The sequence below is a fragment of the Apodemus sylvaticus genome, chromosome X (genome assembly GCF_947179515.1).
Source record: "Apodemus sylvaticus chromosome X, mApoSyl1.1, whole genome shotgun sequence".
NCBI classification, from domain to species: Eukaryota; Metazoa; Chordata; class Mammalia; order Rodentia; family Muridae; genus Apodemus; species Apodemus sylvaticus.
Window position 1 is genome coordinate 59,671,754 of NC_067495.1, and position 23,485 is coordinate 59,695,238.

Consider the following 23,485-nt stretch of genomic DNA (forward strand, 5'->3'; position numbering starts at 1 on the left):
CCACAACAAAAATACTGCAAATGGATTGTTACCATTGCTTTCATTAACTAAACAATCCGAGGTAAAACAGTGAACTGTGAATTGCTGCATGCCATTCCTATTGCACTTTTTTCAAGCCAACCTCCCTATTTAAGAGGAAGCAGCCCATCAGCTGATATGCGGGAAGGAAGTCCCTCTTATGAAGTGACCGGAACAAAGCCTAGACAAGGAAGTATAATGGGTAAGAAGCAAAGCGGGCAACCCGATCCTGTTTTCAACCTGGCCACTGTCTCTGTGAATCCTTTCAAATGACACTTAACTGTTCGGGGACCTTAATCCATAGCCTAGGAAAAGAAGGTTCTCTAATGCATTTAAATCAAATAAAGAATGCTAAGGACTAGGAACTGTGTTGGGACTTTGTCAACACCCAAAGGCTGTCCCCTTCTTCAGTATCATACTGAAGATATACTAACACACTGCCAGTGGTGGGAGGGGGCGTGTTTCAGGGAAGAGGACACACCAATACCCTGTGTGAGAATGTGGCTGCTCAGATGTGGTACCCTGGGAAGACTCTCTCATCAGTTCCTACTTTACTGTCCCTCCAGTTCCCATAGGGCCCTATGGCAGGATGATATTTACACTCATGTTCCTTTACTTGTCACTTCTTAAAATGTACTCTGGAATTTTCAAAGAAAGATATGCATATAACTCCAGCCGTGTTACTGATATTACCCATTTAAGTTTATCACATAAATACTACTATAAATATATGCATATATACTTAAATAGTTTATTAAGAATTTTTAACTCTGAAGACACCGTTCAACACTTGCCTAGCATGTGCACAGCCCTGGATTCAGTCCCCAGCACTGCAGACATGTATGGTGTGTGTGGGGGGTAGTATTTTCAACCATATTGTCTTATGCATATATTCAGTGACTGAAGTTGGCATTACAGTCTCCATAAAGGTAAGAAAACTGAGACTAAGAAAGTGATTGAGAATTGGGAGGCATTCCGGTAGGAAAAGTGCTTTCCATGCAAACATGAAAACCTGACTTTGGATCCCCAGTACCCATGTAAAGCCTAGGCACAGTGGCATACATCTGTATCCACGGTGCTGGGGGAGGGGAAGGGCAGCTAGCATAGCCAAATATCTGAGGCTGCATTCTCATCCTCTACCAGGTCCAGGCCCAGCTGGCAGGTATTAGATTCTGTCTCAGGACAGCAAAACAAGAGTTAACTCCAAACAGAAGATCTCCAGGTTCAAGGAAAAACACTGTCTCAAAAAATAAGATAGGAAACAAATGAGGGAGACTCCTACCATCCACACCCCGCCCACACACACACACACACACACACACACACACACACACACACACACAGGAATATAGCTGGCCAAATGTTGACAAGTCTACAGCCCAGGTCTACAGAATACCAAAGGAAATCTTAATTTCTGCAAGTACATTATGTTAACCCATGCCACTCCTTGGTGATAAGTGTTTCCCTTTTTTTTTTTTTTTTTTTTTTTCTTTTTCGAGACAGGGTTTCTCTGTGTAGCCCTGGCTGTCCTGGAACTCACTCTGTAGACCAGGCTGGCCTCGAACTCAGAAATCTGCCTGCCTCTGCCTCCCAAGTGCTGGGATTAAAGGCGTGTACCACCACGCCTGAGATAAGCATTTCTTTAGATAACAAATATGCTGAAATCAAAGATTAGAAACTCAAGTTCAGCCAATACTTTGTCTTCAACTATTTCCATCCTGAATGTCCTATAAGTCCATGAGATTACAAAAATAGAAGGCTTACTTAAAGCCTTGAGGTTTAAAAGTTAGAAATTCCCAAATAGTTTCTGGTGCTCTCCAAATACAGAAGTTATGGAAGGAAAAAATCTACAAGGCAAGAATCTAACTGTATGCCTTCTACAGCTCTCAAGTGGGGGAAGACTTGAGTCCATGACCTATCTGAATCTCTTCTCAAAATCAGGTGTATATTCTCTTTCACCTGCTTACAAAAGAGAACCTGTGATTATTCTCTCAAGCTAAGCTTTAGAGTCCAGCTTACTCCACTTTGGTAACGTGATCAGAAATCGCATAAGCAACCACACACTTCAAGAAAAAATTCCTCATCAAATCATCCCAAAATAATGCCACTGAAATAAAAAAAAATCATACAATCAAACACAAGGAATATATAGAAACTGAAGAAACTGAAAGGTTATCCACACCATTCCTTTTCTTTAGGCTTCAGTGAAACATTATCTGGCCAGTTGCTAACAGCCTGCCTGGGCAGTGTGCCCTGTGGTGACTTCTGTGGTTCCTGTCCCATCTCCTTCATTGCTTAGTATATTACATCATTGTTGACTATAAAGGGAGCTGCTGTCTGGCCCCTTTAATGAACCAGAAATTCCCAAATTTATCAAAAAGAGAAATGAGCCCCTGTTACCTTAAGACAAAGAGTGTAACATCGAAACCTTGCCTTTTTCTAAGACCATAGCTGCAGAGTGCTTCTATCTCACCTTAACTGAACAGTTCATCTCAGAGCTCAGAGTTCCAAAGCAATAGATACACACAAAAGGACCTTCATAAACGATCCAAAATACCCAAAGACAATTCATAAGAGGCAAGAGGATTGAAAATTTGAGATGAGCCTGGACAACATAACTAAACTATGTCCAAACTGAAAGGAAAGAGGAAGATGAAGATGATGGTGAGAAAGGAAGGAAGGAAGGAAGGAAGGAAGGAAGGAAGGAAGAAAGAAGAAAGAAAAAGAAAAGAAAATAGTTTTATGCTAGAGAACCATTGAACCATTGTGATTTTGAGTGGGCATTTGGGAAAGCAAAACTCCTGGATCAGAACTGAGAACTGACACTGTGTTATGCCCTAGGGTGGGAACTAAGAAAACATTGCTTATGGGCAACACTTTGCCCATTCAAATGGCAAGTTACCTCCGAGTGCCATCTGGATACCAAGCTTTCATACAGTATGAGGAAGTAGGCTATTTCCAGAAGCACTTCCTTGCACACCTCACTACACAAGCCCAGCCAACGCCAGACACAGTCAAGGAATGAGAGGCCTTGCCAGAGACAACACAGCCAATCAACATTGCTCTGTTTATTTCAGTCTTGTGAGTGCTCCTGTTTCCCGGATTCAATGAACTAATTCTGCCATCTGCCACACCAACCATTGAATATATCAAATCAAAGGGGCAGGCTTATGCATTAAAATGATTTTCTAAAAAGAAAGTAGATATTATTTATAAGAATGAGTGTTGGGTAAGATTTGGTCACATGCTGACCCCTGCTTTAGTACAAAGAGAGACAAAGGACCTCCAGAAAAGAAAATGGCTACTCTTTACCTCCTCTTCCTTTATTTCTAGGACTTTTAACAAAGAGCAAACAAGGAATAATGCAAGACTATGGAGTTTCCCTCCACCAATTATCCTCAAAGAGAAACTTTACAGAGCATTCAAAGCTAATTATAGCGATGCTACATTTCTCTCGCTCTCTTTTACTTTTTTTGCCAAGAGGATAAGAGAATTTTTTATTAACAATTTATTCTAGATTTTTGTATTGTTTGGGGCAATCCCACTGCATAGCACTGGTTGGACTGGAACTCGCTATGTAGCCCAGACTGGCCTCCAACTTGCAGCAATCCTCTAGCCTCTCTGGTGCTAGAACTACTGTAGGCATGCCCCACCACACCTGGCTTTCAAGCCCCAGGATGTTAAGAAAATTGCATGCACTGGGCGGTGAAAGAGCATGCCTTTAATCCCAGCACTTGGGAGGCAGAGGCAGGCAGATTTCTGAGTTCGAGGCCAGCCTGGTCTACAGAGTGAGTTCCAGGACAGCCAGGGCTACACAGAGAAACCCTGTCTCAAAAAAAAAAAAAAAAAAAAAACAAGAAAGAAAGAAAGAAAGAAAGAAAGAAAGAAAGAAAGAAAGAAAGAAAGAAAGAAAGAAAGAGAAAGAAAGAAAGAAAGAAAAGAAGAAAGAAAGAAAAAGAAAAAAGAAAAAGAAAATTGCATGCAATGGATTCAGGCATAAAGGACTAAAGGACGAAGTGCTATCATTTGTGAGAAAATTAATGGAACTGGAGGACAGAATACTGCATGAAATAAGTCATGCGCAGGAAAATGAACACAGCAGCTTCTTGTTTATCTGTGAAAGGTAAAAAGTTTATCTCAAAATGAAGGAGGCAGAGTACTAAATACTAGAGACTGAAAGGGGGTGAAGGGAAGGAAAATGGAGGGAAATCAAATGATGGACACCAAAATATAGACAAGGGCAATAAGTACCGTTCTAGAGCACATTAGGGTGACTAAAGCTCACACTGTTATTACATGGTATAAAGTACTCAAGGAAAGTATCAAACATTGTAAGACAATGAAATGTACCGTTATTTGATCAGTGTGGATTGTATCTATGGATTGAACTATCACACGGTAGCCCATAAATAGAGTTACTATGTGTTAATTAAAAAGAAAAAATAAGCATTATGTTATTAACTCTTGCTTGGCTCATAAACTCAGATTCATGTCATGAGAAACCTGAGTGATGCAACTGATCAGAAGTTTCCAGAATAGCCAGAGGCTACTGGAGGTCCACACATTGCCAACAAGAATTAACTCCTTAAAGGTGACACACACACAGACACACACACACACACACTTACTTACTTACTTACTTACTTACTTACTTACTTACTTCAAAACTCTCCCTGGAAAGAAGACCAACCAAGCAAGTGCTGCCTTGCCCAGTGGGCAACTGAATGCTTTAATCAGCCAGATCTTGCTGGACTTGTTAGACCTGACCCAAAAGCAACAATTGCCTCAGTAATGATGCCAGGCATAAGCTAGCTAGCACAAAGCTGCCTACTGCAGTGGAAATCCCTATAATGGGGCACTGCTACAAAACCATGCCAATTATCCCCCTACTGCCAAGGGAGCAGGAACTGATTAAAGGCACATGGGTAAGAGGGAAGTAAAGGAATAGTCCTAACTCCTTCTATCCTTGCAGCTAACCGGGCAGTGGTGGCACATGCCTTTAATCCCAGCACTTGGGAGGCAGAGGCAGGCAGATTTCTGAGTTCAAGGCCAGCCTGGTCTACAGAGTGAGTTCCAGGACTGCCAGAGCTACACAGAGAAACCCTGTCTTGAAAAACCAAAAAAACCAAAAAAAACCTTGCAGCTACTTATGTCCTCTTTGAATGGACATTGCCTGTAAAGTGACAATGACGGATCTGAAAGACTTGATTGAAATCACTATTTGAAGTGTTTGAAGCTAAACTGTCCATTGGCTAAGAGAGCAAATGAAAAACCAAGGCACAGTAAGGTAAGGCGCCTAAAAGGGGCTCCTAGGGTCTTGCAGCAAGGGGAGGCCTAAGACCCTGATGGGGTGCCAGAAGTGCAGAAACTCCATAAGGAGATGGTGTAAGGAGACTGGGCTCAAGGAGAAGACTGGATGTAAAGGAGGGTCAGAAAGACAAATGTCACAGATTCAAACAAATGACAGCTGACTCCTAACACTGGCTGACCTAGAAGGAAAACAAAGCCCTCAGAGTCCAGATTAGGGTTTACAGCCCAGATCACTGCCTTGAGTAACTCTGAGCAAATGACTGAACTTCAATTTCATCATCAACAAAGCACGGACTTTTGCATGCTCTGGGTTACTTTACCTGTGCACCAGCATAATGTCCTGCCTGATTAACTCATGGGGCTGTGAGATGGCAGGTGAAACTCCACTGAACTGAAAATACCATAAAGAAAGTAGGCTTTGTGTGGTGATGGTGATAACACGCAGGGCCTCATGCAGGCTAGGCATATGCTTACCACAGAGCTACATCCCAACGCCCCTGATGTTCTTATTTTTATGAGTCACCGTTATGTGTGGCATCAGTATACCTACAAGGCCATCTAAAGATATAACTGATTTCAACCAATATATGTTAGTTCCCAAACACTTAACAGTTTGCACACTGTGGAAATACTCAAAATATCTGATATTGACTAGTGCACCAATCCTAAAGATATATGAAAGTTCACAAAACATTAGCTTTACCATCTATGAACTGCAGGTAATAACACTTCCTTCACAGATTAAGTAAAAGAATGCATGTGAAATGAACTTAACAGGAAGAAGTTTGCTGGATAGGTAAGGAAACGGGAGAGAATCTGGGAGGAATTGGGGGCAAGAAAAAGAACATGTCAAAATACTTTGTATGAAATTCTCAAGGAATAACTAAACACATAACTTAAAGAAAAGACTTTGTATAGTATAAAGTCCTTTGCAAATAGTAGCTTACACTCTGATCTACATCAAAATCCACATGCAAGATCACACACACACACACACACACACACAGAGCGAGAGAGAGAGGAAACAAACACACCCCCTTACCTTGTTACCCAAAACAAACATTATCATACTTCAACCCTAACAGGACTATATTAGAATTATTTATTCCTCGTTTACAGATCAAGGGTGGTCAGTTAGAGAAGCTCTCTTGATCATCTATTGCACCAGGTTCTGCCATACGAAAATCAACATCAGAACAACAAAAAACAAAACAAAACTCCATAGCTTTAATATCTTCAGATTCACTGAACCTTACCCTACTCCATTCCAGCAGAGCTGTAAAATGTGTGGTTTTATGCAGATATGCAGTATGCAGGCCCACACTGGGGGTGCATTCTTGGCTAGAAGCAAAGTGAAATAATTCTGAAAGTAAAAATGCAGCTCAGCAAACAGAGGTTGGTGAAGAAAAGACACTTTCGGTGTAGATGGTCATAGACAGAGCATAGTAGGATCAGTACTGAGTCTGTGCTTAACTGGCTCTAGGATATGTGTTGGCCCTCCGTTTCCTCATTTGAAATATGTAAGACTTTCGTGAAATATCACAAAGTCCCTTTGCACTATATGAGTCTATTCTGGCAAGACACTGCCCATTGGTGAAAAACTAGGGAAAGGGAGAGATGGGGATACAGGCCTGTAATACCAGAAGGATCATGGGTTGGAGTCATTACTGGGTTACCCAGTAAGATACCATCAGAAAAGGAAGGAAAGGGAAGGGAAGGAAGGAGAAAAAAGGGCAGGGGAGGAGGGAGTCAGGTGCAATGGCCCCTTACATCCCAGCTGTTCCGGATGCTACTCAGGTGAAAGGATTACTGGAGAGCAGCCTGGGCAATATGCTGCAGTCCTCATTTCAAAAGAAAAAAAAAGGAAAGAATGAAAGTGGTTAAACAGCATCTGTTTTCAAGAAAGGAAAGGCAAATAAAATGCCAAGAAACTCCAGCTTTCTCTCCCCTTCCTTTTTACCAAGGAAACTGCAAGCCCTGGCTGAGCTGCCTGCCACTTAGCATACTGCTCCCTCTTCTTTCCCATCTAGTACCATTGGCAACTGTCCTGCAGAGCTGGGAAAGACAGGGATGCACTCCTGTAGATGGCCTCACCAGATCAGCTCAACAGGAGATGGCCATACTGTGTGTTTCAAGGACAAGAGAAATTCAACATGTCAACTCTGCAGAGACTCGCCTTAAAACTCTCCTTCTGATTTTTCTGTTCTAAAGCAAATTGTAAGGGACAAATGCTAAGCACTTCTACAGGACTGTTACTCACCATCCTCTCCCAACTGCCAAATCGGGGATGGGTGAATTCAGCATTAGCCTCCAGCTGTCCACAAGCACGTGTATAGTACATATTTTCCCACTCACAGAGAAAGGCATTTCCACAACAGCCTGGCTCTGGAAAGAGATTTGGAAACTAAAGTGTGGCCCTCCTGCTTTTGGGTAGTCCTTAATGAAAACCTTTCACACAAAAAACTGCCTTTTGTGAAGTTCCTAATATGGTGTTGTACTGTTGGGCCTACTGCTGGCCACTTGTGAAAAATTCCATGCTGCCCTAGGACAAAAATAATGCAGGGAGGGGAGAGAAATTTGTCACCCATGAGTAATGCCACACATTTCCCAGTGTATATTCCCCGCTACTCAAAAAGCAGCTGTTTGCATTAAGTAGAGAGATGAGCAGAGAGGAGGAGAGGCCCCTAGAACTGCCCAACCAGCTGCTCTAGACTCCTAGGGAAGGGACAAAAAGGGCAGGTGTCATGGCAGGAGGATATATTTCCATTCTTCTATAACAAGGAAAGAAAACACCATCAGATGCTAATTAGGGTGGAGTGAGACTGCTCAACGGGGAAAACACCTGATCTCAGTCATGATACAGGCGAAGAATAAAGGAGAATGTTCCACTACTACAGTATCTCACTTCTAACTGGTCATTTCAAACAAACACACTCCTGGCCCCAACAAAGGACATCCAGACAGACTGGAGCACGGTACCTGCTTCAGAGTCTGCAGAGTGTGCCTGGAATTGAAACCAGAGAATCCCATGCTAGTCCCAAATTGGGCTCTAGTTCCTGGTCACCGAAGGAGTAATTCTCTCTCTTGGCTTCCTTTCCCCGGATATACAGTCAATACTATAGATGTTAATTTTTCAAAACAAACTTGCAAGTCTGATTCAAGGGAGAACTGAAGGGAGGTCTGAGTTTAATAGAAAAGCACTTCTGTTTTTCCAAACACAGTGTCATTGTATATTTTACACACAGCTCAAAGATACTACTTATGTACCATAAAATTCACCCAATGTACAACTAGGTGGGTTTTAATATACTCACAGAGTTGTACAACTACCATCATATGGTAATTAAGAAACATTCACCACTCCAAGCAAGATATTCCTCACCCGTTGGCAATCACAATACATTTTAACCATCCAACCCAAGAAACAATATGTAGTCTTTCATAAATGGCTTTCCCTTGTATACTTATGCAACTCTCACTTAATAGACATTAGATAGTTTTGATCATTATAGATAATTCCTCTGTGTGTGTGTGTGTGTGTGTGTGGTATGTGTGTGCAGACAGAGAGAGAAAGACAGATAATAGAATAGAATAGAATAGTTCATTTTAACCATTTTAACCAATCCACTAGCCTGTTAATATTCTAGTAGGTTGGCTTTCTGGATATGAAAGTAATCAGAAACAATATGTAGTCTTTCATAAATGGCTTTCCCTTGTATACTTATGCAACTCTCACTTAATAGACATTTAAGCTAATTCCCAGTTTTGATCATTATAGATAATTCCTCTGTGTGTGTGTGTGTGTGTGTGTGTGTGTGTGTGTGTGTGGTATGTGTGTGCAGACAGAGAGAGAAAGACAGATAATAGAATAGAATAGAATAGTTCATTTATGGGGCAACTGCTTAACCATTTTTAAAGACCTGACAAAGACTAGCAGCTAAACTTTCCAAGTAACTAAAACATGCTATAAACCAACAATAAATAAGCGCTGAAATTTCTCCAATAATTTTTGTCTTATTATCATCCTACTGAATGAGGTATGATATTTTATTGTGGTTTTTACTTGCATTTCCTCCAAAGAATGATTTTAAGCCAAGATCCAGGGTACAAAAGTAAAATAGCAGTAGATTTTTTCCTTCCACTATGTGGGTTCCGGGGATGGAATGCAGGTCGTCTTGACAACAAGCACCCTTTCCTACTGGGCCATCTCACAATTCTCAACTGCTCATACTTTCAATGTTTGTCTTTGTTACCATTTGTTTTCATTATATATTTGTTTGTTTGTTCTTTTATCTGTGTGTATATGCCTGGGTGCATACATGACACAGCATGCACACGGTGGCCAGAGGAAAACTTATAGGACTCTGTTCTCTCCTTTCCTAAGAAGGGTCCTGGAGACAGAAATCCAGTAGTCAAGCATGGTGTTAAGTGTCTTCACCTCTTGCCTGCCCCTATTTTGTTTTTGTTGTCGTTGTTGCTGTTGTTGTTCTTTTGTTTTGTTTAAGATGATAGAATGTCAATAACCTGGTAGCCTTGAATGAGCTATATGTCAAAGAATGACCCTGAACTCTTGACCCTCCAGCCTCAACCTCCTGAGTACAAGTGAGTACAACCGTCTTGGCTATGTCCGTCATTTCTACACTTGATCTTAGCCAAAAGGCCGAGAAACGATGTCCGTCATTTCTAATTGGATTCTTTTTGTTGTTGTTGCCATCGTGACAAATTTTGTCCTTTTGTTGTTGTTGTTGTTGTTGTTGTTATCCCAGTGGTGGTGACATACCTTTAATCCCAGCACTTGGGAGGCAAAGGCAGAAGGATCTCTGAATCTGAGGCCAGCCTGGTCTACAGAGTTCCAGGAATGCTAGGGCTACACAGAGAAACCCTGTCTCAGAAAACTGAAAAAGAAAGACAGAAAAAAAAAGCAGAATTGTCTCTTTTTTTAAAAACAAAACTAGAAAACAGCCTTTCTTTCATACAATGTATTCTGATTATGGTTTGCCCTTCTCAAATTCCTCCCAGACCCTCCCACTTTTCCACCACCCCAAATCCACACCCTTCCTTTCTCTCATTAGAAAACAAAGTCATATAAAAAGAATAAGAAAATAAGAGACAATAAAAACAAACCAAAAAAGGACAAAACAAAACAAACTGGGAAAAAAGAGTCAAAGAAAAAGTATAAGAAACACAAGCAGGGGCTGGAGAGATGGCTCAGTGGTTGAGAGCACTAACTGCTCTTCTGAAGGTCCTGAGTTCAAATCCCAGCAACAACATGGTAGCTCACAAACATCTGTAATGGGATCCGATGCTCTCTTCTTGTGTGTCTGAAGACGACAGTGTACTCACATATAATAAATAAATAAATCTTTTAAAAAAAACACAAGCAAATGGTGACACACACACACACACATGAACACTCGCAAAAAAATCAGAATTTATAATATATAAGCAAAAAATCTGTAAAGTAAAAGAATAAAATATAAAACTAAAAATGCCCAAAGCACTGTGACACACACACACACCCTCCCTAATTACCATTGAATCTGCTTTGTGTTGGCCGTCTACTGATGGTACTGGACTGGCCTTAGCTGGGGCTTGTATGCCCAGTGATACTCTCCCAGAAAACCATTTTTTTCCTTTTTGAACAGTTATCAGTTGGAAATAGCTGCTGGTTTAAGGACAGGGTGTGTGCCTCTTTCTTCTCCTGGCACTGGGATCCTATCTGGCTTAGCCTTGTGCATGCTGCCAGTCTCTGAGTTCATATGTGCATCAGACCTGTTGTCTAGAGGCCTTGTTTCCTTCGTGTCTTTTATCTCAAATTAGTCTTTGAGACCATGGAATCTTCCCCTTTGGTAGATCTTTAATCCCCTCGACTTTTGGGAGTAGGGGAGGGACTCAAACCCAGGGCCTTTCTCTTGCTAGACAGGCCCTCTGACTGCTTTGCTATCCACAGCTCTCCATGATGGTTTCTAATTTTCAGGGTAAAGGCACTATAATGTTTTAAATATATTTGTAATTGAGCCAGCAAGATGGCTTAGTGCACAATGCCACTTACTGACGGGCCTAAAGACCTGAGTTCAGTCCCCAAGACACACATGGTAGAAGACCAGACCTGACTCCTACATCTTGTCCTCTGACTTCTGTGTGCACACACATAAACAAGTAGATTAATAAATGAATTTTTTTAAATTTTCATTCATAAAGTAAAGCGTTTATTCTCTTGATGCTATTGTAAATGTTTTTTCTTAATTCAAAAACATTTCAGTCAACAAACAGATCAGAGAAATACGATTTTTTTATATACTGAGCGTATGTCCTACAACCCTGCAATACTTGCTAACTTGAATAATCATCTGCAAATTCCCTAGACTTTTCTACACACCAGTGGTTCTCAATCTATGGTGGAGACCCCTTTGGGGTTGAATGACCCTTCCACAGAGACCACCTAAGACCATCAGAAGACACATATACTTATATTACAATTCATAACAGTAGAAAAATGACAGTTATGAAGTAGCTATGAAAATAGTGTTATGGCTGGGGTCACCTCAGACATGAGGAACTGTATTAAAGGCCACAGTATTAGGAAGGTTGAGACCCACTGCTCTACACAGAATCACGACCTATGATAAGACAGATGGCTTTAGCACTTCTTCCATCTGCATCCTTATTTACTTTCCGTGCCCCGCTGCCCTGTCTAATTAGAATAATGATATAGCATATCATACTGGTGGAACTCCCAATTACTGCTTTCATGCTTTGGATCAAGCACTTCCTTGCCCTGACTAACACAGAAGTTTCTGGTAGCTGTGGTGTTAACACCCTGTAAATAGTGCTGTTCCCAGCAAGCCAACTATGCTAGGTGCAGTCTAAAGCAGGCCTATGAATGAACCTTTTCTAGTGGACTGTCTTCAAAGGTAATTAAACACAGCAAAGCTCTGGGCATAAGACTTTTTGAGGAGCCAAAATCCTGATTTCCCCCCTAAGATGCTGCAAGACTACAACATTAGTTAGCTTTCATTTTCAACACTACACCAACTCTAAGGAGGAGGAGCAATGCGGACTACAACACAGCAGTTAGAGAGAGTCAGCAGCTTTTCTTCAACAAACCACCGTGTATTATTTTTGCCTTTAATAAATATCTATGGCTCTGAAATTTATATTTGACCTTGTCAGTGTAAGAGCAGTGTCTATTTGCTTTTAGGCAGGGTCTACAGTCCATCCAGGGGTGGCTTTTTTTTTTTTTTTAGGTAAGATGGGATCTTACTATGTAGCCTAGGTTGGCCTCACACTTAATGGTCCCCAAGTGCTGAGATTACAGGTATACACCTTGACACCTGGCCTCCACCAGATATAATAGTGAAGAAATCTTGTCCCAGAGAGACCAATGCTTTCCTATAATAGAACCCACTCCTATAGAAGAAGCAATTGAAAGAAGTACTGGAAAAAATCCTCTTTTAAAGGACAAACTATTGGCACAGCTTGCCTCTAGGGTAAAAAGAATGGGGAAGTACAACGGAGAAGGAGGAAAGGAGGGCATGGTGGCACGGGGTAGGGTAGCATGGATCTGCAATCTCAACACTTTAGAAACTGGAGCAAGAGAAACAGAAGTTGGAGGCCAGGGACTAGAGAGGTGGCTCTGTTCTGAACGTGCCTGAGGACCTGAGTGTGGATCCCCGGTACGTGCATAAAAAGCTAGGTATGGCAGTATGCATCTGAGGGGACAGGGACGGAAGGACCCTCCAATGTCATTGACAGACAGCCTATCCAAATTGTTGAGCATCAGGTCCAGTGGGAGACCCTGTCTCAAAAGCTAAGGTGGGGGCCAGTGAGCCGGCTGAGTGAATGCACACACTAGCTGCCAGGAGGGACCATCCGAGTTCACTCATCCGGCCCCACGTGAGGAAAATGGAGTCCCACAATCATCCTCTGACATTCTCATATGCACCGTGGCCTGCTCATGTTCACACACTGTCACACATACACACAAAGTATATTAAAAAATAATATACTTATTTTAAAAATAAGTACCATATGCACACAGACAAGTACAAAACAAACATGTTCACATACTCACATACACACATGCACACAGAAAAGCAAAAGAAAAAAAATATTTTAAAAGTTGACAGCCAGCCTGGTCTACATAGTATGACTTTGTCTCAAAACACCAAAAGGAAAAAAAAAAAGAATTACTAATGGCTTGCTCATTACTAAGGCTGTTCCCAAAGTGGTGAAGCACAGATCTGTCTGACTTGGGCACTCTTTCCCTTCGTTTCTTCTCTTTCCCTTCATTTCTTCTTCTTGCCAATAGATAATACATTGTCATAGTCAAGTTCCTTTTTCTTACCCCACAAATCTGAACCTTAAAAGATGCAACAGACTATATTTCACCCTGAACTTCCTCTTTGTATTCCTCAAAACTGCAACAAAATAAAGAGATAACTAGATATTTAGCGGGCACTCCAAGAGTGCATAATCTATAGCAGCCTTATTTGCTGCTATATCCCTATCCAGGTCAGTAGTGGCACGCAATAGGTGATTAGTAAATCTGTGTTGAATTAAATTGAATTGCCTTTACATTGTCCAAGGTCAGAACTTGATGTAAGCCTCATAAGGATCCTCTGGCTGACTAGAAAAAAAAAATCAGCTTGAGATTTCCAGGGGACACCCCTGGAAAACTGGGTATCTTTCCAGATTCTCGTGAGCACTTTCCAGATCCTTTGTGGCACTGATTAGAGAAACAGATGCCAGATGAAGCAAATGGTTTGGCCTATGTTGGAAAATAATTTTCCTTCACCATCCTAAAGGCCAATTGGGAAACTTTCCTTTACAGGCAAGTCAAGCTAAAATCATTAGCACCCAATGGCAGCACTATTCCCCCAACCCTGATAACAGCATCTCTCATAAATTGTCCCATTTGCCATCATAGCTCCCACAGTACCTCAGTCTACTCTGCAATGTAAGTCTTCTAAAGGCGTCCAAGGAACATGGTAATCTAGCTGCCTTAAATGCCACTCAGCACGGCTTCACAGTTACTAAATTCAGTCCCAGATCACACAGCAGTAAACTGATCAATTTGCTCTGGGGGTCTAAAACATCTCTGTATGCTCCATGGCACTGAGCTTAATGACAGGTGAACTTCAGACTAAGAACATATATTGTATCACACACACACACCCCGTGTATCATAACACTACACCCACCTCCACAGAGACTCCCTTATTACAGTTATTCTGGGCAGAACTGAGACAAGTTCAGTCAGACAGGCCAGTGTGATTCAAGTCGTCTATCCATGACAGATGCATTAGTTTTGTTTTTTCTATGGCCTATTCTCCTAGAGTCAAGTTGTATTTGCTTGATGTTGACAGAATCACTAAATACCCAGCAATGGTAATCAGAAAATAGAATGCTAAACCCACAAGGAAACCTCCTGGTCACTGAATACACCCCTAATTCTATAAATGAGAAAAATCATACTCAAAAGTCAGAGATTTGCTCAAGATCACACAGGTAGCTAGTAGCAGGCTTGGGAGCAACTTATTCTCCCACGGAAGCAATCCATAGATAGGCACCAAAGCTACTAAATCATAAACTGAAAAGGTACCCAAAGGTGGCCTTAGTGTAAACATGTAAAACGCTTGTCTTTAAATGTATATGAAGAAACAAAACAGTAATTAACTCTCCAAACAAAATAAAAGCATAGACTGTGAGAACGAAAGTTTCTTTTAAAATATTAAGACTACCGTATCAAATTACACAAATTATACTACAATCATTTTACCGACTTCGTGTACATTTTTGATACAGAATGCATCTGTGAAGGTCAGTGTGCACTGTCAATTTGACGGACTCTAGAAGCACTGGGAAATGGGCTTCTGGCATGCCTGGGATGGGTTATCTTGATTCTGTTAACTAATTCAGAAAGATTCATCTTAAATGTAGGCAGTAGCATCCATGGACAGGGGATCCAGGACGATATAGCTGGAGAAAAGGAACTGAAGTATTCATCAAATATTCATCACTCTGTTTCTGACTATGAATGCAATGTGGCCCGCTGCTTCAAGTTTCTGATGATGTCTTGACTTCGCTGCCATGAGGGATTGTACCACAAGCTAGAAGGAACTCATTTTCCCTTAAGCTAATTTGGTCAACATATACTATCAAGCAACATGAAAGGATTAACACAGCATCTTTGATTGTTTTTTTCTTGAGACAAGGTCTCGTGTAACCTAGGGTGGCCTCAAATTCTCCATAGCCAAGGATGACCTTGAGCCCTTTATATGCCTGCCTCCACCTCACTAGTACTGAGATTTCATATTTGCACCACCACCCCAGGCTAGATTCATTCATTTATGTATGCTTTTCTAGGACAGGGACTCACGGATCACAGGCTAGTCTCAAACTCACTATGCAGCTAAGGATGACCTTGAATTCCTGATCCTCCTGCTACCAACTTCTGAGTGTTGGGATGACAGGTATAAGCAAGCATATCCAGCTATTTTTGGATCCTTTAAAACAGGACTTTCATTAATCCAAAGCATATGCATGATGGTGTTTTCTGGAATCTGTTTTATACATATATGGTGCTATTCTTAGTTTTGAAACACTAAATTTTGTTTTATTTTTTGTTTAAATACTGTCATACATACTATTTTTATGAAAATTGATATACATATGATTTCCATAATTAGTCTAATCATTCTTTCTGAAATTGTTAAACTATAGTACATAATGGAATTTTAGAAGAAAAAGCTACATAGCTATATAGAAGCCCTACTCCTTTCCCATTTTTATTGACTGAAACTGCATCATACCCAAGTATCTAGATGCTTTGTCTAGGATCCTTTGCCATTATACTGTAATCCTCCTTCTGCTAAATCAGTTTCTAGTCCTTGAAAACCTTTCTCCCTGAAAAAGGTCATACTCCATTTCCCTAGCATATGAGAGGCCAAGATTTTTGGGCTAGTAAATCTAAATGATTTAGCCCAGAGTCTACTTTTCATTCAATTCAGCCTACAAAGAACATTTGATTGTGCTAGAGACATAGCTCAGTGGCAGAACAATCCTCTAGCCTGTGTGAAGCCCTAGGTTCAATTTATAACATTGAAAAGAAAAAAGAAAAAACATTTTCTTTAGTTAAAGACAGTGTGTGGGGGTGTTATGGCACATATCAATAACCCCGGAATTTAGGAAGACTGCTACAAGTTAAAGACCAGCATGGGTTATATAGCAAGACTCTGTCACATCAAAATAGGGGAAAAACACCAGAAAAAATGAACATTTAAAAATAAGTAACTAAGGGTGTAATACGGTCTTTTGAAGGTGGAGAGACTGTTAGATTTCCCCCTAGACACTCCAGCCATATTAACCCACTTCTAGCCGCTTTGTCCTTCTCTCCTTTAAGCCTGGGATCCTTGAATCCACAACAGACAGGATTTATAGCACACCAAATACAATTATTTGCTAGTAAACATGAGATGTGGCATTGCAGCCTACCAATAATTCCATTTGCTGCATTGCCAGCAAAAGTCCACTTAATTGAAATGGCTTCACCAACAGTCTGCAAAGTGAAGCTGGTAAAAACAAGCCCCGTTTACTATTTGTATATGTCTCCCTCCCTCAGCAGCACTAAAAATTGTTTTCATATTTCTAGGGAAGTCCTCTTTTGATATTCTGTTTTAAGCACAGGATCACCGGGTTATAGCCCAGGATGCCCTACAATCCATGCTGTCCCAGACTTGCTTTGAACTCTCCATATTCCTGCCCCTACCTCCTGAGTGCCAGGTTAGAGGCATATGCCACCACTACCTCCATTTGTAATGCCCGAGATCATTCTAAGGAATAAAGTACCATGACATGGGAAAGGGTTTGAAAATCACATTTCAATGTTAATGAGGTTTCCCAGAATGCTTGGTTCACTGACTCTTGCTCTACAGCTGCTTTCACAGAACAGCGAGCGAATACATGGCCTTGACACCTAAACTGTGCGTAATATGATACTCTACATGCAAGGTTTATTGATCCTGAGCTATATATAAGAAATATAGACGGGGATGGTGATGCAGGTCTATTATTAGCACTCAGGAGGCTGAGATGGGAGAATTTTGAGCCTAAACCCTGCCTGAGCTATACAGATCATCTCTAAAATTGGATGTGTTTGCTCATTCCTGTATAACCAACACCCAGGAAACTGAAGCAGGAGGATGATAAAGTTTGAAGTCAGCCTGGGCTACTTAGCATGTTCCAGGCATGCCTAGGCTACAGAACAAGATCCTGTAAAGAAAGAAAGAGAGAGAGAGAGAGAGAGAGAGAGAGAGAGAGAAGCACGTCAATGTCACAGATACAGTGGAGTTTGGTGGCACGCCCTGTAGTCACTAACAAGATAATGAAATCAAGGCCAGCCTGGGATACATAGTGGATTCAAAGTAAACCTGAGTTGACTTACATACTGAGACCCTGCCTAAAAATAAAAAGTCAAGAACACCTGTGTAAGGGTGCTAACTCCTTATTCTTGATATTCTCTCAGTGAATCTTCCTAAAAGACAGCTAAAATTACACTCCCACCTTGTAAAAACTTTCTTTTGGCATAGACTGTCCATAAAGTATAACATCTAAAAAGAATTTTCAATTAAGGAATCACTGGTATACAAAAAGAACTTAATAGTCAAAGTGTAGCTAATTCTGGCAAGCGCCAATGCTATTTCCTCCTTTGCTTTCTAGGTCTTCCGCAAAGAACCAAGCTCTCTCGCTAATGTCACATCCAGTCATGTCCACCACCCACCTTTAAAGCTCTGAACTTTAATACTTTATGAAGCAGCAATTTCTCCTTTCCACATCTCCCCTACTAGTCTTGGAACTTCTTAAGGTCAATATCCATCCGTGACTCACTGTGTACACAACAGCCATGTGAACAAAGATCAGAACATAGTATATGCACAGGTATTCACTGAATGAATGGCATGTGCTCTGTGAGCTATATATAGTCTACATTAAGTGTCTCAGGTTTCTGGGGGCTATAAGCAATGAGTCATATCATTTACACTGAACAATTCCTAGAGCAAATATTCAGTAACATCAAAAAGACTAAAACTGTCAACATGAAAAACATAACACTAAAAACAGGAAGAGGCATGAGGATATAGATTAGTAGGAAGGTTTGCCTGGCACGCATAAGGAACCTGGATTCTACACTCAGCACATATGCATGCTCACATTCCAATACACACACACATGCTCGAGCAGAGAGAGAGAGAGAGAGAGAGAGAGAGAGAGAGAGAGAGAGAGAGAGAATGCCAGTAAAGGCCCACAGAAAAGCAGGCAAAACTGTTGTAATCTGTCACAGTTATGGTGCTTTATTTTCTATTACTTTAAGTTATCACTGTCATATGCTCAAAAAATCATAAATACATCACATTTGGTGGACATCAAGCACCCATCAAAGGAGAAAGGCTGGCTCTTTTGGAACATCAATTACCTCTAAGCACTGACTTACATGAACCTAATTATTTGTCCTAAGTTTGCTTTCTGATGCTGTGATAAAAGCATTATTGACCAGAGCAACGTGAGAAGGAAAGACTTTATTTCTGCTTACAACTCCCAGGTCACGATTCACCACTGAGGGCAGGAACTCAAGACAGAAACCTGGAGGCAGGCACTGAAGCAAACGATAATGAAGGCTGCTTTTATTTCCTCCAGTACCAACCACCCACAAGTGGCACTTAGGCTGGGGCCTCCTATATATCAATCAAGAAAATATTACCACAGACCTGCCTATGGACAATCTGATGTAGGTAACCCTCAATTGGTTTTCCCTCTTCCCATTCTTGCTGTGTCAAGTTGACAAAAAAAAAAAAAAAAGAAGAAAAGAAAAAGAAAAACAACTAACCAGCACAGTGTTCCAGCAGGCCCACATTTAATGCACTAATGGGCCTTATCCAGAGCTCTAAGCAAAAGCACAGTGGGATAAAGTATTGGCATCAAGTTTCACCTGGGTTAACAACTTCAAGGGAAATTACATCTGAGTTTTGCAGCTCAGTGTGCCATGTCTCTGGTTTTGCGGGAATGCTAGCCATTTGATTTGACACCCAAATTAGTTGTCAATCATTGCCCTGCCTGTTTTGCCAGGTTTGGGATCATAAGATGCATCCATGAGCACGAATACAAATCTCAATGCTGAATTATGCCCAGATGAGTGACCTTTTACAGCCAGGCAACAAGGAAAAGGACTGGTTCCAACTTCTTCTACTTACATATTTCCTTTCTGAGCCTTACTGAAAGTATACATTCATCAACACATGTATTAGTTAACCAAAAGATAACCTTTTAGAATTAATTCGCTTGAGCCTTACAACTACCCTGTGAGGTATAATTACCACCATTAATATGGCATTATTTTAATTCCAGTAAAATGTGGAATCTAGGGCCTTACATGGGCAAACATTCTACCACTGAGCTACATGCCCAGCCTGCCACCAATTTCATATTATACAAATCTATTATTGTACATTACCATGAAAACTATCAGTGTTTACCAAATTGGTAACATTTCTCTCTCAAAGATTCTTTTCTTCATTCTTGAATTACATTTCATGGTTGAAATGGTTTGTGCCACATCTCAAAGTGGGGAAGCCATGGCTGGAATCCAGGTCTTTAAATACAATCCCAGTGTGATATTTTTTCTTTCCTTCACTCAGGAGGAGCACACCTGTGCTTTGCACCCACCCTACCTACTCTGAAAAAGGTCACAGTGTAAAGAAACAGAGTGTGGGAGACAAATATTACCATGGTAAAATTAGTAGTAAACATTCCATCTCTGCCTCTAGCTACTCAACTGTTTGTGAAGCTTAATGAAAAGCAATGAGGCAAGGGTTAGTTGTGGGGATTTTAACACCTCCCCATCCTATTTTGAGATACATTGACCCTGAAATAAAAAATCACCACAAATATCAGAGGGCCCCCTACCCTAGAAGAGTTTTCAGACCTGCAGCCCATGTGCAAAGATTTGAACCTGATTGCTACCTCTTTCCACTCGTAGTCTCAGAACACAGAGAAAGAAGAAAACCCGCTACTTGCCTCTTAATTTACAAAACCTTTGCTCTTCCAGCATACTTGTAAAATATCACTTGGGAAGTGAAGGCAGAAAAAATCAGCAGTTCAAGGCCAGCCCAACCTTCACATTAAGACCCTGTTTCCAAAAATCAAGACCTGTATATGTAGCTAGCATAGGCAAAGACCTGAATTAAGCCCCATCACTGGGGAGTGGGGTCGTGTATTTTGCCTTTCCCAAAAATGTTTTTGTTGTTGTTGTTGTTGTTGTTGTTTTTTGGTTTTCTTGAGACAGGGTTTCTCTGTGTAGCCCTGTCTGTCCTGGAACTCACTCTGTAGACCAGGCTGGCCTCGAACTCAGAAATCTGCCTGCCTCTGCCTCCCAGAGTGCTAGGATTACAGGCGTGCGCCACCACCGCCCGGCCCCCAAAAATGTTTTATTGAACTAAATGTTTTATTATACAACTTAAACACCTGGATATGACTTAGCTGACCATTTTAAGCATAATTTCACCTTACCATACATTTCACAAAACCACCTCCTAACTAGCACGTTCATAATGAGCTATCTTTGCTGGCAAATACCACAAGCAGTTTGCAGTAAGAAGGAATCCACAACCCAAACAGTTGCCCCTTTCCTTTCATAGAGTCCTCAAGTTTCTATTTCTGTGGCACAACCTCCACATCCTCAACCCCTCAATGAACTCTATTAAGAGGAGACACACCCAGAAGCTTAGCCTACAAGTCTGCAAGGATCAGCATTTTAAACAGTCCATCTCCGAGATGCTAACATAAGTGTACTCTTGACCAGGTGGCAAAACAACAAACAAAGCATTAATGATCCAACTCAACTGAAGAACTTGAAGGAAGTTAAAAAGTTTATAGATTCTGACCAAAAGTGGCCAGACAACAGCAAATTAGACAACCACAAACTAGAACTTTCCCATAAGGAGTCCTGGCTCGCAGCACATCTCGAAACACCAAAGTTCCTAAGTCTCCCTCCACTCTTGCTTGGCTGTAGCAGCCTGGCACAAGGGACCGTGCAACCTAGGCATGAGATGAGGTAGGGATAAATCCACTCAAAACAAACTCTACTTAATCATTACTCTCCATTCTTCTGTGAATATATTTTGGCACAGACAGCTGGCTTGCTTGTACTCTTGTTGGGGGTGTTCACTATTCTTTTTCTTTGAGCCTCCTGACAACTAGCAGAAATAAAAACATACAATACACACAGAAGGGGAAAACAGTCCCACAAGTGAGGAAGCTCTGACCACAGCAAAATCAAAGCGAAGCTAGGCAATATCCTTTTGGGGCAGCAGCCCTACACCCTAGGCCCTGTATTTCATACCCAGGGGATCTGGGCTCCCTGGACCATGAACTAGACAGGTCTTTGTTCCATGCTGAAGCGGAATTCAGTACTATGTGAAGCCAATCAACGATCCTTAGAAAATGACTTGGGAAGGGTAAATTTTTACTGCCGCACACTTTTCTTCAATAACCAGAGCCTAGGACAAAAATTATTATATTGGAGCTCTTAGCCTTAAATTCCCAGTTATTTATGGGGTGCTGGGGGTTGCTTGGTAAGCATGGAAGTCAGCTTGTACTGCACAGGAGTGTTGTCCATGTCTGACAGGTTGGGTAGACTGTCAGTCTCCGTAAGAATCTACTAAAAACGAATAACTCCAAAGCTAGAAGGTCTCTGCCCCAGCTACAGATTAAGTCTTGAAAGGTCAGGGCCACCAAAGGGAAAGGCCCAGAGTTCTACTTGTCTTCAACACTTTCCACTTCTACGGACGGACCCTTCTCTCAAATTGTTCAAAAACCCATCAGACTCAGAGATCTGGGTAGAGAGTCACTGCAGATATTCCTCTCCGCTACCCCTCCCTCCCTGTCAGCCTTGGTATGGAAAGGTTTAAAGGCCAGAACCACCTACTCAGACAAACAGCTCATGGAAGCCTTCCACTTACTTCTCATAGCACTGATAAGCGCGCTGCCGTCTTTGATCACGTCTTTGATGAATTTATTGGTCCTCTCCAGCTCCTGTTCATAACACTTGAGCCTCTCGCGGAAATCGGGGCTGTCGAGGTAGCAGTCGCTGAACTCCAGCGGGGGATGCCCCATGATTAGGATAGCGGAGGGGCTAGGGATTAGAGACAAAGAGCGACAGCATCAGTGGCATTATCAGCAGAATAGACCCGGTGGCTTGTGTTCAGGATCCACTTTTAGCGACTCTTAGCCCCACTCCCTTTGGACGACAGGTACCTGTTCCAATGAAACTCTTGGGAGCACCGGCTGGTGTGTAGCTGGAGCGCTTAGTCCAGTGGTGGCCGCGGGTGACTGGGAGTGCTTACCAACGCCTTCTGACGCCGGCAGGGTGCAGCCTAGGAAGCAGCACGCCCCCTGGTCATCGTCTCCCCAAAGCACAGCACCGTGTCCAGGGCGTCCCAGGGTGGAGGCGGGGAGAGCGCGGGCGCAGGGGCCGCCTCTTTGCGCTCCCAAGCCAGCGGAGGCTTCCTTCCCCGACTCCCCAAGAGAGGCAGACTGTGCCTCCCCTCCCCCTTCTTAAAGCCAATGCCACCGTTTCACACTGGCCGAGCCCTGACTACGAGACCTAATGAGAGCACGGGCTCCCTTCGGATGTCTCCCTCGGGTCTTCAGGGCGAGTCGCCCACAACTCGGCAGCTGCAGAGACCGCCTACTGGTTCCTGGGAGCCATCATGTTGTGGGGTTTGGCACTTAGAGAGTTAAGTCCAGCAGCAAGGAAACGTAGTTTTCCTCCAACAACACGACAGCAGGCAGCGGGAAGAAGAGGGCGACAGCGCTACGCACAATAGCTGTGGTAGCCAGGCGCTTCCCTACGGAAACTGGGGAGCAGTCAGCGCCCTAGGACTCCATCTGGAAAGCGTGGCGGCCTGGGATATGTAGTCTTTCCGTTCACTCGTCCCATGACTCCACCCTGTGGTCTCCCACCAACCCTCCAGGGTGGCCACTCTCCTAGTTCTACTTCCCTAAGCCTGCCCCAGGCACAACAATCCTAGAGAGGCAGGTGTACCGCCCTGGGCCCCGAGGGTGCGTGCAAAGTTTCCATAAATGTAGCAAAACTCAAAAG

The 23,485-nt window shown here is 42.1% G+C and overlaps 1 protein-coding gene across 1 annotated transcript in view; it reads right to left on the reverse strand.

The window, feature by feature from the left end:
- Ophn1 (oligophrenin 1) overlaps window positions 1-23,260 on the reverse strand; it is a 353,532-nt gene extending 330,272 nt beyond the window's left edge. The window contains exons 1-2 of the mRNA XM_052171168.1: window positions 22,639-23,260; window positions 22,344-22,516 (exon numbers count right to left, since the gene is read on the reverse strand). Of these exons, the coding sequence (XP_052027128.1) occupies window positions 22,344-22,497 (154 nt within the window). The 5' untranslated portion in view covers window positions 22,498-22,516; window positions 22,639-23,260. The remainder of the gene's footprint in view (window positions 1-22,343; window positions 22,517-22,638) is intronic.
- Window positions 23,261-23,485: the final 225 nt, after the last annotated feature.